The 14243-nt window shown below is 47.2% G+C and overlaps 1 protein-coding gene across 3 annotated transcripts in view; it reads right to left on the bottom strand.

The window, feature by feature from the left end:
- TBC1D14 (TBC1 domain family member 14) overlaps nucleotides 1–14243 on the bottom strand; it is a 72678-nt gene that overhangs the window by 27683 nt on the left and 30752 nt on the right. For all 3 annotated transcript variants that reach the window (XM_070399743.1, XM_070399752.1, XM_070399758.1), the window contains one exon: nucleotides 10788–10908. In XM_070399743.1, coding sequence (XP_070255844.1) covers nucleotides 10788–10908 — 121 coding nt within the window. The remainder of the gene's footprint in view (nucleotides 1–10787; nucleotides 10909–14243) is intronic.

Here is a 14243-nt window from a genome sequence, read left to right as displayed (position 1 = left end):
AGGCTACTGTGGACTCACTGAGCATTTTCTCAGGTGCGTTAACAGCTTCATGGTTATGTAGGGGAACGTCCTTACTTTGAAGAGCTGTATGCTGCCATATTTAGGGGTAAGATGTCATGGTATCTGCAATTCACTTTCCAATGGTTCCATTTTTTTTTAAGTAGAAAGAGGCGCAATGAAATGAATAAGGCAAAATGTCAACAATCTGATGAGTGGCACCTCTGTGGTGTCCAGTAAGTCATTTTTGAACCCTTCTGTGGGTTTGAGGTTTTTCTTCGCAAGGAGAAGCTGGAAGGTGGCTAGCCTTTGGATCTCATCTCAAATACCACCCCCACAGGAACCCCTGCCCAGCGAAGCAGGGCCCTGTGCTTCTGACCAGGCATTAGGGTGTGCTCTCAGAGCACTTACGACTTGAAATTACACGGCTATCTGATTAATAGTTCTTTCCCTCAAGAGACCCTAAAACCTCTGAGAGCGGGGGCTTCAGTGGCATTTTCACAACTAAAGGCTTTGTTAAGAACACGGTACCCTGCAGCCACTTAGGACTTGTGGACTCAATAATGTCCCCTCCTTCCCTCCCTTCCCCTCCCTCCCATGGTTCCTTCCTGCACTTATGGTGCTTGGCCCTAGGATAACGATGAACAAGGTCACTGCCCTGAGTCACTCACAGGCCAACACTCAAATTACTGGCCTGCACAGGTGCTCCATCCTGGGACCAAGGAAAACCCCTGAGGCTTCCAAGGGGCCCAGGAGGTGGCTGACCCAGGCTGGGGTTACTGGTGACTTTTAGGAGACAGTCCCTGTGGGGGAAGAGGGCTAACATGTGAAGCTCACAGAGAGGCAAGGGTTCTCGGCCTTCCAAGCCTCCTCCCACCACTAGTGCCACACACACTTTAGACCTCACCTACCTGAGCCCACAGGCTCACTCAACTTAAATACGAGATGTGTCAAGCACATGCTGAATGTGCATTAAGGTACACTTACCAAGCACACTGCTCATCTCTTCTGGCAGGCTGTCACCTGCAAGCTACTGCCATGTATTTCAGAATTGAGCACCATTTACCAAGTTTTAACTCTACATGATACCATGTGATGACAGTGTAACTTTTACTGAAAGTGAATGATGGACCCCAATATGCCATGTAGTAATCCCCGGGGTGTGACTGTCACCGTACGTGGCAGAAAGGACTTCACAGATGTGATGAACATAATGGGCCTGAACCAGGGAGAGTATCCTGGATTATCTGGGTCGGCCCAAAATACCACAGCTGTCCTTAAAAGAGGGAAGCAGATGGAGATGTGCCTACAGAGAGGGAAAGCAACGTGTCAATGGAAACAGAGACGCATGATGCAGCCACAAGCCAAGGAATGCCAGCAGCTTCTGAAAGCTGGAGAAAGACAGATTCTCTCTGGAGCTTCTGCAAAGCCCAGCCAACACCTTCATCTTCATCTGGAAGACCCATTTTGGACTTCTGACCTTGAAAACTACAGGAGAATAAATCTGTATTGTTTTAAGCCACCACCAAGTTTGTGGTAATTTGTTAGAGCAGCAACAAGAAACTAATACAAGTCTCATCAGCACATATCCCAGATACTGAGGGAGGGAGTGTGTCTGTATGAGACGGGCCTGGGAGACTCCAGCCAGGAAGGGGCTGTGCGGCCTCCAGGTGCAGAGGGCTTTCCTGGTACCTGCTTACCTCTATCATATGGGTATTTCACAGGTATGTGTTCATGCACTGTTTTTATCATTTGAAAAAAACAACAACACAATTTTTAAGCCATTTCAGATGGAATCCAACACTGATTATGCCAACCGCCATTTCCAAACCACTCTGACCATGCCGGCAGCAGTTTCTCATTTTTTAAATTTCATCCGCCCCTGAGAGGGAAGGTGTAGCCATGAAGGGGGCGGAGCGAGAGAGACCACTGACCCTCATGAGCTCCCACTGGACACCGCCCGCTGCTCCCACTTTCCTCACTCACATCTCACAAGCAGGGGCAGGATGGGCATTGCCTCTCAGAAGAGACCAGTGTTCAGAGAAGCAAAGTGCTGGCCTCAGGCCACACAACCAACTGCGAATGACAGAACCAGACACGGACTCAAGGCCTCGGATCCCTAAGTCGGAGTCTTTCCAGAAACATGCATCTAAGATGCCTGTGGTGAGGTGAGCAACAGCAGTGGTGCCGATGCAGAGCCCTGTCACCATGGCAAGAATGAAGGGTGCCAACTGGCTAATCCGTATATTATAATATTTATTTAATGATAGAGGTTTGTTACTTTATTTGCTCCTTATACAGTTTCTTTTTAAAATATTTATTTATTTATTTATTTTTTATTTTTATATATATTTTATTGATTTTTTACAGAGGAAGAGAGAGAGATAGAGAGTTAGAAACATCGATGATAGAGAAACATCGATCAGCTGCCTCCTGCACATCTCCCACTGGGGATGTGCCCGCAACCAAGGTACATGCCCTTGACCGGAATCGAACCTGGGACCTTTCAGTCCGCAGGCCGACGCTCCATCCATTGAGCCAAACCTGTTTCGGCGAAATATATTTTTATTGATTTCAGAGAAGAAGGGAGAGGAAGAGAGAGAGAGAGAAACATCAAAGATGAGAGGGAATCATTGATTGGCTGCCTTCTGCACGTTGGACCTAGCCCACAACCCAGCCATGTGCCCTTGACTGGAATCGAACCTGGGACCCTGTAGTCTGCAGGCCAACACTCTAGCCACTGAGCCAAACTAGTGAGGGCCCTTATACAGTTTCTTAAGATAGAAAACATGATGATTGATTTGAGAACTTTTTACTCTAAATGTCCCTCTCAGCACCGCATCCCATAAATTTTGATAGCTTGTATTTTTATTCTGGTCCAAACATTTTCTAGTTTTCCTGTGGCTTCCACGTGGCCCCATGATTTATTCAGAAGGGGGTTACTTGTTTAATGCCCACGTTGGGGAGATGCTCTTGTCCTCTGTCACTGCACTCTAGTGTGACTCTCCTGTGGTTAGAGAACCTGGTTTGCATAATTTTAACCTTTCAAGTTCATAGTTTCTGTTGCAATGCCGGTCACCTGAGGTCTACCTGAGCGTCCTTGGAAAGAATGTGTTGTACGCTTGCTAGAGGGTGGCGTGCTCTCTAGGCGGCAGACCATCCAGCGGCTGACAGTCAGCCTTCTGTCCTGGCTGATTCTGTCCACAGGTCTACCAGGTGCTATCCAGAGAGGAGAGCTGGCCCTCCAGCTATAGCTGGACTTGCCCGCTTGTCTCACACCTGTCAGTGTGCCCTGTGCTCTGCAGCTGGTACCAGGTGCACACACACTGAGAACCAGTCTGTCTCCATTAGCAAGTGTCCCACCTTCTGGGAGTTTCCACTGCTCTGCAATCCTTTTATATGTTAGTATATCTGCTCCATCTTCCTCTTGCTCAGTATTTTCATGGTAAATCTTACCCATCCTCTCATTTTAATCCACACATTTTATATATTTAGAGTAAGTTTCTTTTAGAAAGCATAGATCTGGGCCATTTTTTTTAACCCATTCTGTGGGGTATCCAGACACTGCTGGTATGTTCAAACCATCTACATGGATTGTAATTGTTTGTTTTCTGTTTTTCCTTCCTCTAACTCTTCTTTCCTGCCTTGGTTTTGTGTGTTTAAGTTATTTTAGAATTCCATTTTAATTTATTGGCTTTTTGTCTCTCTTTAGTAGTTGATCTAGGGACTAAAATATATTTAATGTTTCACAATCTATTTAGAACCAATATTTTACCACTTCATTGTGGAATGTACAAACTTTACCATCATATCACCTCCCCCTGTATTTTATTTAAACTTTAACTTTCTAATCCCCCATCACCACAAATGATGCAGTCGAGTCTCCCACAACTGGGGAAGTCGCAGGGCCCGCACACCCGGAGCGCCGAGGGTAAGCCCTGCTGGAGAAAACCACCTTCAGGAGCACAGCATCTCCCCTGCCAGGTGAGTACCTCCCCTGTACCTTCTCTCCGTCTTCTATATTACATCTACACACACCGAAACCCCAGGCGTGACTTTTTTCTCCCAACCAAATATATTTTAAAGAACTCATTAAGAGAACAACGGTCTACTGTATTTATCTAGCATGTACCATTTCTGCTCCTCTTCCTGCCTAAGTTTCAGGCTTCCTTCTGACAGTGTCCCTGCTGTCTGAACAGCTTCCTTTGGCAATTCTTTTAGAACTGCTGGCCACACATTCTCTTCGCTTTCCTTCATCTGAGAATACCTTCATTTCACTGTCATTTCTAGGCATTTTTGCTAGATACAGAATTTTGGGTTGGTAGCTCCTTTCTTTCATTTCCTTCTGGCCTCCATAGTTTCTGATGACAAAAATCAGTCATTCAAATTGTTGTTTTCTGGCTGCTTGTAAAATTTTTGTCTTTATTTTCAGCAATTTGGTTATGATGTGTCTGGGCATGGGCTTCTTAGTCTTTATCCTGTTTGGAGTTCATGGAGGCCCCTCTCCCAAGTCTGTAGATTTATGTCTTTTCCCAGACTTAAAACACATTCATTTATTCCAACATTGTTTTCTGCATCACATTTTTCTACTCTCCTACTGGAACTCCAGTAACAAAGTGTTAGACTTTTTTTTTTTTAAATTGATTTTTTACAGAGAGGAAGGGAGAGGGATAGAGAGTTAGAAACATCGATGAGAGAGAAACATCGATCAGCTGCCTCCTGCACACCTCCTACTGGGGATGTGCCCACAACCAAGGTACATGCCCCTTGACCAGAATCGAACCCGGGACCTTTCAGTCCATAGGCCAATGCTCTATCCACTGAGCCAAACCGGTTAGGGCAAGTGTTAGACTTTTTAATGTTGTCCCACATGTCCCCAAGGCTCTGCTCATTTCCCCCAATCTTTTTTTCTCTGTATTATTCAGATAGGATCATTCCTATTGATCTAAAAGTTCACTCTCTCTTTCCTCTGTCATCTCCATCCTACACTGAGCCTGTCCAGTTTTTATTTCAGTTACTGTATTTCTCAGTTATAAAATTACTATGTAATTCTTCTTTGTATTTTCTGTATCCGTACTGACACAATCTATCTTCCACTTCAAGAGTGTTTGCCCTTACTTGTTGGAACATTTTTGTAACGTCTGCTTTACTAGTTAATGCTGACAACTGTGTTATCTTGGCACTGGTGTCTGTTGTCTTTCCCTTGTGAGTTGAGATTTTCTTAGTTTTTCATATGCCAAGTGATTTTTAATTGCATTCTAGATATTTTGAATATTGTCACGAGACTCTGGGTCTTATCAAAACCCCTTGGAGAATGTTGATACTTTTGTTTCAGCAGGCAATTGATCTGGCTGGATCCCAGATCCAAGTTCTAATCAGGTTTCTGTGAGTTGTGGTTCCAAAATCAGTTGAGATTTCAAAGGCTTTGCAGTACTTGGTGAATCTATCCCACGTGCGCCCCACCCAGGTGTCTGGGATTTGTGTGGTGGCCTATCCCCAAGGTCAGTTCTCGAAGTCTATGTGTGCTATTTGGGTCGGATCCATGTATCCACAACTTGGGAGTAAGCCCTGCTGTTCATACAACCTTAAACAGTCACTTTCCTGAGCTCTTCCTCCCGACACGGCCCCCAGTACTTGCTGGTTCCTCAGTCTCCCTTTTTCTGGTTCTCTAGCCACTCTTCCCACAACTATGTCTGTCTTGGGGCCAAATGGTGGGAAGAGAGAATACAGCATCAGGCGTTTGTCCCACCTTGGGAACGAAGCTCCTGTAATCAGTTTTAGGCTCCTGCCAGCCCTTGCTCTGCTGCCAGGAGACTGCTTGGGGGCTGGGTGCGCGAGAACAGAGAAAAGGCAACAATCAAGTGTGGGGCCTGTGCATTCTCTCTGAGTGCTAGGAGACCCCTTTCTCACCCAGAACCAGAGAGTGTCTCCAAGCACTGTCTGTCCATGTTAACACCCCCCATGGGTTGGGGCTACCTTGAATTCTGGCTGTGAAATACCAGACGGGGGAAATGGTAAACTCAGTCAATTCAGTGGTACTTCAAGTTCTGGTTTTCCTCCCCGACTATTACTTTTCCGGGCCCCTAACCCTATGCCATGCGCGATGTGCAAGTTGTACAGCTGCATCCACTGGGAGAGATGGAGCCGAGTGTACTTGCCCAGAATGGGGCTGCTCTTCTTGTGAACTGGTTAAACCCATTCTCCAAGGATACACGGGATGATGGCAATGAAGGAAGTTTTCTGTTTTAGAATCTACCCACAGGCCCACCCCCGTTACCTGCACTGACCACAAGGCTTATCCCTCCTGCAATGTGTGATGATGGATGGTTTCCCAAGCACCCAGACTTCTCAGAACCCAGAGGTGAGAAGAATGACTGTTACTCTGAGAGGTCCTGGTTTTGCCCTCTTCGGGATTCTCTCTTTAACATCTCACCGCTGACTTGAGATTTCAGAAGGCCGTCCAAGACATTCCAGGTTATAAAAAGCCAAACACCGGCGCTCACCTTTGCTCACTGGCAGCGTTTTTCCTAGGACACTGCCCTCCACAAGCCTGTCCTTTCCTGCTGCTCTGCTGGCCACCCTCAGCCGCTGCCTCAGAGCCCACCCAGGACCCAAACTATCTGCTCAACCTCGTTTCCTGACAATAGTGCCAATTCCTCAAGTTTGTGTACAACATGTTATGTTTAAAAGACTCACAAACTCTGTCCTTGCCCCAGCTGGTGTAGCAAGGTGGTTAGAACATTGGCCTGAGCACCAAAGGGTCAAGGGTTAGATTCCCAGTCAAGGGCACAGGTTCAATCCCCAGCCCGGGTTGGGGCACGTGCTGGAGGCAACCAATCAATATCTGTCTGTCTGTCTCTCCCTTCCTCCCTCCTTCCCTTCTACTCTCTCTAAAAATCAATGGGAAAAATATCCTCGAGTGAGGATTAACAAAAAAAACAACATAAACCAACACCAACAAAAAACCTCTGTCCTAAATGTTTGCAGCCACGTGCCTTTCTGATATCCACCTTTAGTGGTCTTTTCTTTTAAAAAAATTAAAAGAACATGCATGGAAAAATTACTGAAAGGAAAAGTACCAAAATGCAAACAGTAGTTATTTGGGGTAGCAAGACTCCAAATTTCTTAATTTGCTAGCATCTTATACATCTTCTACAAGTTAATATAATGAGGAAGTATGTATTGCTAATTTATCTTTAAGAAATCCACTCCCCATATCCCAAAACTTGAGCAATTGGGGGACCATTAAGCCGTGGCCATCTCATGCCAGGCTACAGCAGTAGGACTCGATAACATGGCTTCACCTACACAACTTCACCGGAACATCCAATTTCCCAGCCACTGCTTCTCAAACAAGACTGCACATCGGATTCACCTGCAGAGCTTAAGTATAAACAACACACCTGTTCAGCGGGACGGGCATGTGAGAAGAGAAGAACAATTATAAAGTTTTAGACCTGAAAGCTTGGCACAGAGTGCAGAATCTCGGAAGGAAGGTGGGGGAGGGTGGGTGGGTGGGAGGTAATCAACCAAAGACCTTGTGTGCATATATGCATGACCCATGGACACAGACAGTGGGGTGGTGAGGGCCTGGGGTGGGGCTGGAGGGGCCGATGGGGGAAAAGAGAGGACATATGTAATACTTTCACAATAAAGATTTTAAAAATAAAATAAAATGATGCATACTGAACTAAACAAGAAAATACAATAAAAATATATTTTTTAAAAAGTATTTCAATTCAATACATGTTTTAGACCTGAATAAAAGGGTCAAGTCTGTCATTTACCAAAATGAGGAAAGATGCAAGGGAACAGGTTCAAAAGGGTGGAAAGAAAGTAAATAAAGTTTAGGCCTCTACTTGTTAAACAGGAAATGCCTATACACGTCCACGTGAAGCTGTCCAGTAGGCAGCTGCAGGCCCACATTGGATCAGAGATGCAGTCCCGGCTGGAGACATACGTGGGGGCTGTCAGCGGAGGGGGACATGCGAAGCCTCGAGTCCAGCTGAGAGCTCCCAGAGGGTGACCACAGACAGAGAAGCACTCAGAGCCAGCACGGCCTGGCCCCAGCACGGCAGTATGTGTTGAAGCAAATGAAGGGAGAGGCAGGGCCAGGTTCATTCTCACATGCAGTTTCACTTCCTGTTGTCCAGGGCAGACTTGTCACAGGACAGAAACCAGAACAGCAAACACCCCCAGCACTAGAGACATTCAGCGCTGCTCGGAGCACATGGTGAATATTCACTCTTTTAACCTGCACCTCAGAGGCAGGGACTCCTGTTCTCCAAGTTCCAGAGAGGAGGAAGATGGGGTGCAACAAGGTGAGGTAACGTGCCCAAAGCCACGCAGCCAGGCTGTGGCAGGGCTGGGACACAGCGCTGGTGCCTGGCCCCCACCCGCATTAAGTCACCATGTGATGCTCTAAGTACTACAAGCTGCGAAAGAAGGGCAAGGAGTTCGTCTCCCCAACACCTGCCGGGCTTTGGCTCTGATGGAGCATCATCACCACCCAGGACCACAGTTAGCACGCAGGCCCAGCACGGGGCTCTGTGAGTGTGTGAGCTGACGTCTGCGACAACAGCCAGCGAGAGCCGGGTGCCCAGGAGCCTCCCCACGGGGGCAGGTCCCTGGCTCTGGATCCCTCTCAGGCCGTGCAGCTTGGGGGTGGGGTGGGGGTGAGAGTGGGGACGGGAGGGATGAGAGATGAGAGGGCGAGAGACACAAAGCACCAGCAAACAACACGGCAGGACTGCATGGCTCGCGCAGGTGCAAGCACATCCTTTGTTATTGATGGCTGCAGCCAGACGGCGCTCTTCTCGGCAGTGTTATGTCACCACACAGTTAGCTGACCTGTTCATTTCAGCTCACAAACACCCTTTAGGTCAAAGAACATGCCCACACTCACCTTCAGAAAACGAATGACCAAGATGGCAGAGACACTTAAGCACGATGCAAGTATATTAAGAATAAATCTATTTAGTACGATAGCTACTTTTTTGAAAGTGTGGATTTCTTTTAAAATATTTTAACTGCTTGGCTACTTAGTCTTCTAAGAAATATTTTGCTGAGTTTTACAAACAAACTCATATTTTAATTTTATGCTATTTTAATAAGCCTATACAAGAAGTGATCCAAATTTAAAATACAAACTCCAACACTGACTTATTTTGTGAATCTCCTGGCTCCAGACACCAGCTCTGGGGAATGTTAGGCCACATTCAGAACAAACTTAATTTGATAAGGCATAAAATAGGCGCACATCCACCTTGTGGCCCCGGCCAGACCCCAATGTGTGCACACTGCCTCCCTCACACACCGCCTGCCCGTATCCACCATGTTTCATGCTCAGAGGGGCCAACCTCGGCCACCACTACTGCCACAGCCCTGAGCCAGACACCCCTTTCTCTCACCTGGACTAGCCTAAGAGCCACACTCTTGCCAGGGTGACCACATCATTCTGAGCCTGCAGGCCAGAGCCAGGGACCAGGGTCATCATGCCACATTACATCGCCATCACATCACATCACATCACAGAGGCCCCCTGGACAGCGCCCCCACCTCCTGCTCACGCTGCCCCTTCCCAACAGTCAGCCCCGCTGCTCCTCTGCCTGTGTCTAGATCAGGGGTGGGCAAACTTTTTGACTCGAGGGCCACAACGGGTTCTTAAACTGGACCGGAGGGCCGGAACAAAAGCATGGATGGAGTATTTGTGTGAACTAATATAAATTCAAAGTAAACATCATTACATAAAAGGGTACGGTCTTTTTTTTTTTTAGTTTTATTCATTTCAAACGGGCCGTAGTTTGCCCACAGCTGGTCTAGATGCTTCTTTGGTACAATGGGGACAATAATAGTATCTTCTTCATAAGGTTGTTGCGAGTTTTAAATGAACTAGAAATCTAAGCGATGACTCACTTAAAGTTAGCAGAAGTAACCACTCAGTACATGATCCATCCCCATTATTAGGACTTCTCCATCACACCTTTACACTCAACCCCCTGGACGGCCTGGCCCGCAGGCCCTGCCGCCCTCCCCATGCACCTGTGCTGCTCTTCCAACCCCTGCGCTGCAAGCACTTCCTCCGGAGGCCTCTCCTGAGCACAGGTGTGTGCTGTTTCCCCAACCCCAGTGCAGAGCGAGGGCCTGTACCAGTAGACCCTCGAGTGTTCACAACAATCATCAATGAACACAAAGCAGGCGGGAGGGGTGCGGCTGCTGGGGGCAGTGTCGCAGCTCTGGGCTCACAGCCTAGAAGATGCAGGTGGTGGGTCAGCCCCCCGGCCTGCTGTCCCTGCAGGAGCCCCTCTGTGAAAGGTGAGCATGTGCCTCCAGCTGCCCCCGACGGGCCTGACCCCGAAGCCCGGCAGACATGTGGGCAGCTCCAAGGCCAGCAAGGGAGGGTCACTACAGCCGGGTGAACAACGCAGCACCGGAAGGATTCAGTCCCAGGAAGCCCAGGGGATCAGAGAGGGCGCTTTACTAGCAAACACAGTCAATACAAATCAACCACAAACACATTTGCAACTATTACCAGGAAAAAGTGACTACATTAAATCAAGTTATAAATATCTAAAGCCCAGCTCTCTCACCTGAACACTCTGATGTGCCTGTTACAAACTGTCAGAAATGATAAAGTACAGTCACTGACATGCTGAAGACAGGCTGGAGTGTTAGGAACTTGGCATGCAAATTAATACAAAGTTTCCCCGTCCCCAAACCTCCAAAATAGTCACTTTTGCAAGGTTCATAAGTATATGCTGCACAGCACACGTTGCGTGTATCTTGTATACCTTTTGTACTTTCTTTGACTCTTTCTGAGCATTCTCTCGGAGTGGTATTTTTCCAAATAACTTCCATCCCAAGTCATTTTGTTTGTCAAGTCTTGCATTTTGTTTTCTAGTAAGCAAGTTCCTATAGGGAGAGAATAAAAGGTTAGGGAATTCCTCGGTGGTTAGAACATCAGGACAGCCGAGTCACTCTAAAGAAAACCAGCAGACTTCCTGTGACAGGTCAATGTGGTGAGCCACTCACTCCAGGTTTTCAGACTTGATTTCCAAACAGACATGAAATTATGCAGTAGGTGAAAGACCTTGAACCTCAAGTAAGATTTTTGTCATTCATTGTTAGGTGTACAAATTCTATAATTTAGAGTAAGGAATGTATTACATCATGACACAGGATATCAGAAAAAATGAACTTTGAAGTCAGACCAAAGGGAACGAAAACTCTGGCTCAGCCATTCACTCGCTGTGTGACTCTGGCCTGTATGTTAACCTGTCTGAGCCTCAGTTCCCTTGTTCAACATGGGTCTTTGTAGGAATTAAAATGATAGCTATAGCCCAGCTGGTATGGCTCAGTGGTTGAGGGTTGACCTATGACAGGAGGTTCGATTCCCAGTCAGGTATCGTGCCCGGGTTGCAGGCTCAATCCCCAGTGGGGAGTGTGCAGGAGGCAGCTGATCAATCATTCTCTCTCATCACTGATGTTTCTATCTCTCTTCCTCTCTCCCTTCCTCTCTGAAATCAATAAAAATATATCTTTTTTTAAAAGTTACAGCTACACAATCAGTGCTCAAAGAACAGCTGCTTTAGCCCTGGCCAGTGTTGGTCAGTGGTTAGAGCATCAACCCTCGGACTAAAGGGTCACAGGTTCAATTTCTAGTCAAGGGCACGTACGTGGATTGACAGTTCGAACCCTGGCCTCGGTTGGAGTGTGAGCAGGAAACAACCAATCGATGTGTCTCTTTTACATGGATATTTCTTTCTTTCTCTCTCTCCCCCTTTCCCTTACACTTTCTCTAAAAAAAAAAAAAATCAATGGAAAAATTCTCAGGTGAGGATTTTAAAAAAAAGAACAGCTGCTTTAGTACTTAACCTTTAGTTTAGTTTAAGTTATCTATCAGGTAAACCTATATACCTATTCACAGAGTCTCCACATTTCACAGAAAGAAAGCCACCCAGGAGTCTGTCATGAGGTCTCCTCTCCCAACGACACATAAACGCAAGACCCAAGTAACAAAACAAATCCCAAATGGTGGTGCAAAGTAAGCTCTGTTTGGGATGCACCGCTTTGGTGTACTCACTACAAACAGGTGGCTTCCAGGCCCACAGCAAAGTATCCGATGTGCAGCGTCTTGTGTGCCAGCAGGTAGGCAAGTGTCAAAGGAAGAAGGGGACGCAGCTAACGGAAACAGCTGCCAGTTTGAAAGGGCTCCCATTGGCTAACAATTTAATCATCAACATAAATAATGAGAACAGGGATTATAATCCACTGAATAAGACAGAAAGGCACAAGCCTACATGGGTACAAATAAACAAACATTAATGCACGGAGGAGGAAAGAGAGCTACAGGACGCCACCTAGCAAGTACAGAAAGGTGGGTGGAGTTAGAACGGGCCACTGGGTGCTAACCCTTGCAGGTGAAAGCTGGATGAGGACCAGGGTCTTCATACCAGGGTGATCACAAAGGCAAAACCAGTTCTCTCTCCAGTGGAGAAACTTCCTTGAGGAAGTGATCACAGCTGGCATCGCTAACGTCAGGAGCGACAGCACACACCGCCATGTTGTTGGCAGCTACCCAATGCACCAAGGACCCTTCCAGGCCCACCTCGAGCCTGTCACACATACTCAGCCACTGGCCAGCAGCAGCCGTCACCCCGGGGCATTCCTCCACTAGGGAGCAGAGCACAGGAGGAGCAGGAGCTTCTGCCTCAAGCTCGAGCCCCCAGCTGGGCCAGCACTCTGCTCTGCAGGAGGGAGGGCGGTGACAGAGAGATCCGAGGGACCGAGGGACCAGCTGGGTTTACAAGAAAGGTGCTGGACCCCGCCCCCCCATCTGTTGACAATGCCTATCCCGATTCCCTGGATAATAATGCTGAAGAGGCGGTTAAGCCACTGCCAACTAACAGACTGAGGGAGGCAGGGAACTTGGGCAGGAAAAAGGAGTCAGGGTTTCACCCCTGCGTGTATCCCAGGGCTTGCAAAATAATTATTTTCATCTCACTAGGTCACAATGCAGAGGAAAAGATAGGAGATGCCCTTGGTTCTGTGCCTCGAGGTGAAGACCTTTGAAATGCCTTTTTCAGATTCCCGGGCGCATGACCACCTCAGGGAGCAGAGCACAAACCCTTAAATACCCCGCACCTTGGTTTCTCCCACCTCTAAGTACTCTTCCTTCCATTCCTTCCTTAATTCCAAAAGTATAAAAAAGCTGCAAAACTGTCATTCTACAGGGCATCTGAGCTCTTGCTCCCCAGCATGTAGTCAGTTTGGTTCAAGTAAACTCGTAAAAATTCTCTACAGGTCTGAACGTCCTTATGTTGACACCAATGACAGAGTCATGTAAAAATAGTGCTGGTTTCTGCCTGCCGGCCCCGGGAAGCCAGCAGCTCACGGGCACACTGGGAGTGCATGTCACAAGGAAACAGTGTCATCACAGTTAGGAGCAAGATGGGTCAGTGACACATCTCACGGGGACAACATGGACCATTAGAATCCTGTCCCCACGAAGCTTTCCTCTTCTCAGCCTAGATTTATCCACTTGTTTTTCGGTTTTCATCACCAGAATCTAAGTCCTTGAGGGTGGATATAGCAGGTCCTCAAATCATGACGTCAGTTTGTTACACCGTTGATGAGGTGCTGTAGAAACTTAACTCTTGCAGATGTTATAAAATTGGTTTTTGCCCAGCTGGGGTGACTCAGTGGTTGAGCATTGACCCACAAACCAAGAGGTCACCAGTTTGATTCCTGGTCAGGGCACAGGCCTGGGTTGTAGGCCAGATCTCCATTAGGGGGCGTGCAGGAGGCAGCTGATCAATGTTCCTCCCTCATTGATGTTTCTATCTCTCTATCCTTCTCCCTTCCCCTCTCTCTAAAATCAGTAAAAACCTATTAAAATAATAATAAATAAAATAAATAGTTTTTGTTATGGGTCATTTCACTGAAAGTCACAGAACCTATCGACACGTTAAATGAGGATGTATTATATACTGCCTCCTATTCACTGTGGTGACTCCAGTCTAGAACAGTTCCTGGCATGTAGGAAAGCATTCAAAATTATTCCATGCATGCTTTTCAGGGCCTCTTCACAAACATGACACAAGAATGGTTCCTGCCCATTTAAAGTAGAGGAAGCTAGGATCCGAACAACTCGGGGAGTCCTGGCAGAGAGACAGCTAATGGGCACAGGGCCGAGGCAGGGGGACGTGTCCGAGCTGCTACCTGGAAATCTGGAGTCAGCGCCGTCC

This window comes from Myotis yumanensis, unplaced genomic scaffold (assembly GCF_028538775.1).
Source record: "Myotis yumanensis isolate MYYU_CA2020_CCGP unplaced genomic scaffold, mMyoYum1.0.hap1 SCAF_1, whole genome shotgun sequence".
NCBI lineage: Eukaryota > Metazoa > Chordata > Mammalia > Chiroptera > Vespertilionidae > Myotis > Myotis yumanensis.
Note: the sequence above shows the minus strand (reverse complement) of the source record. Positions and strands in the feature narration are given on the sequence as shown.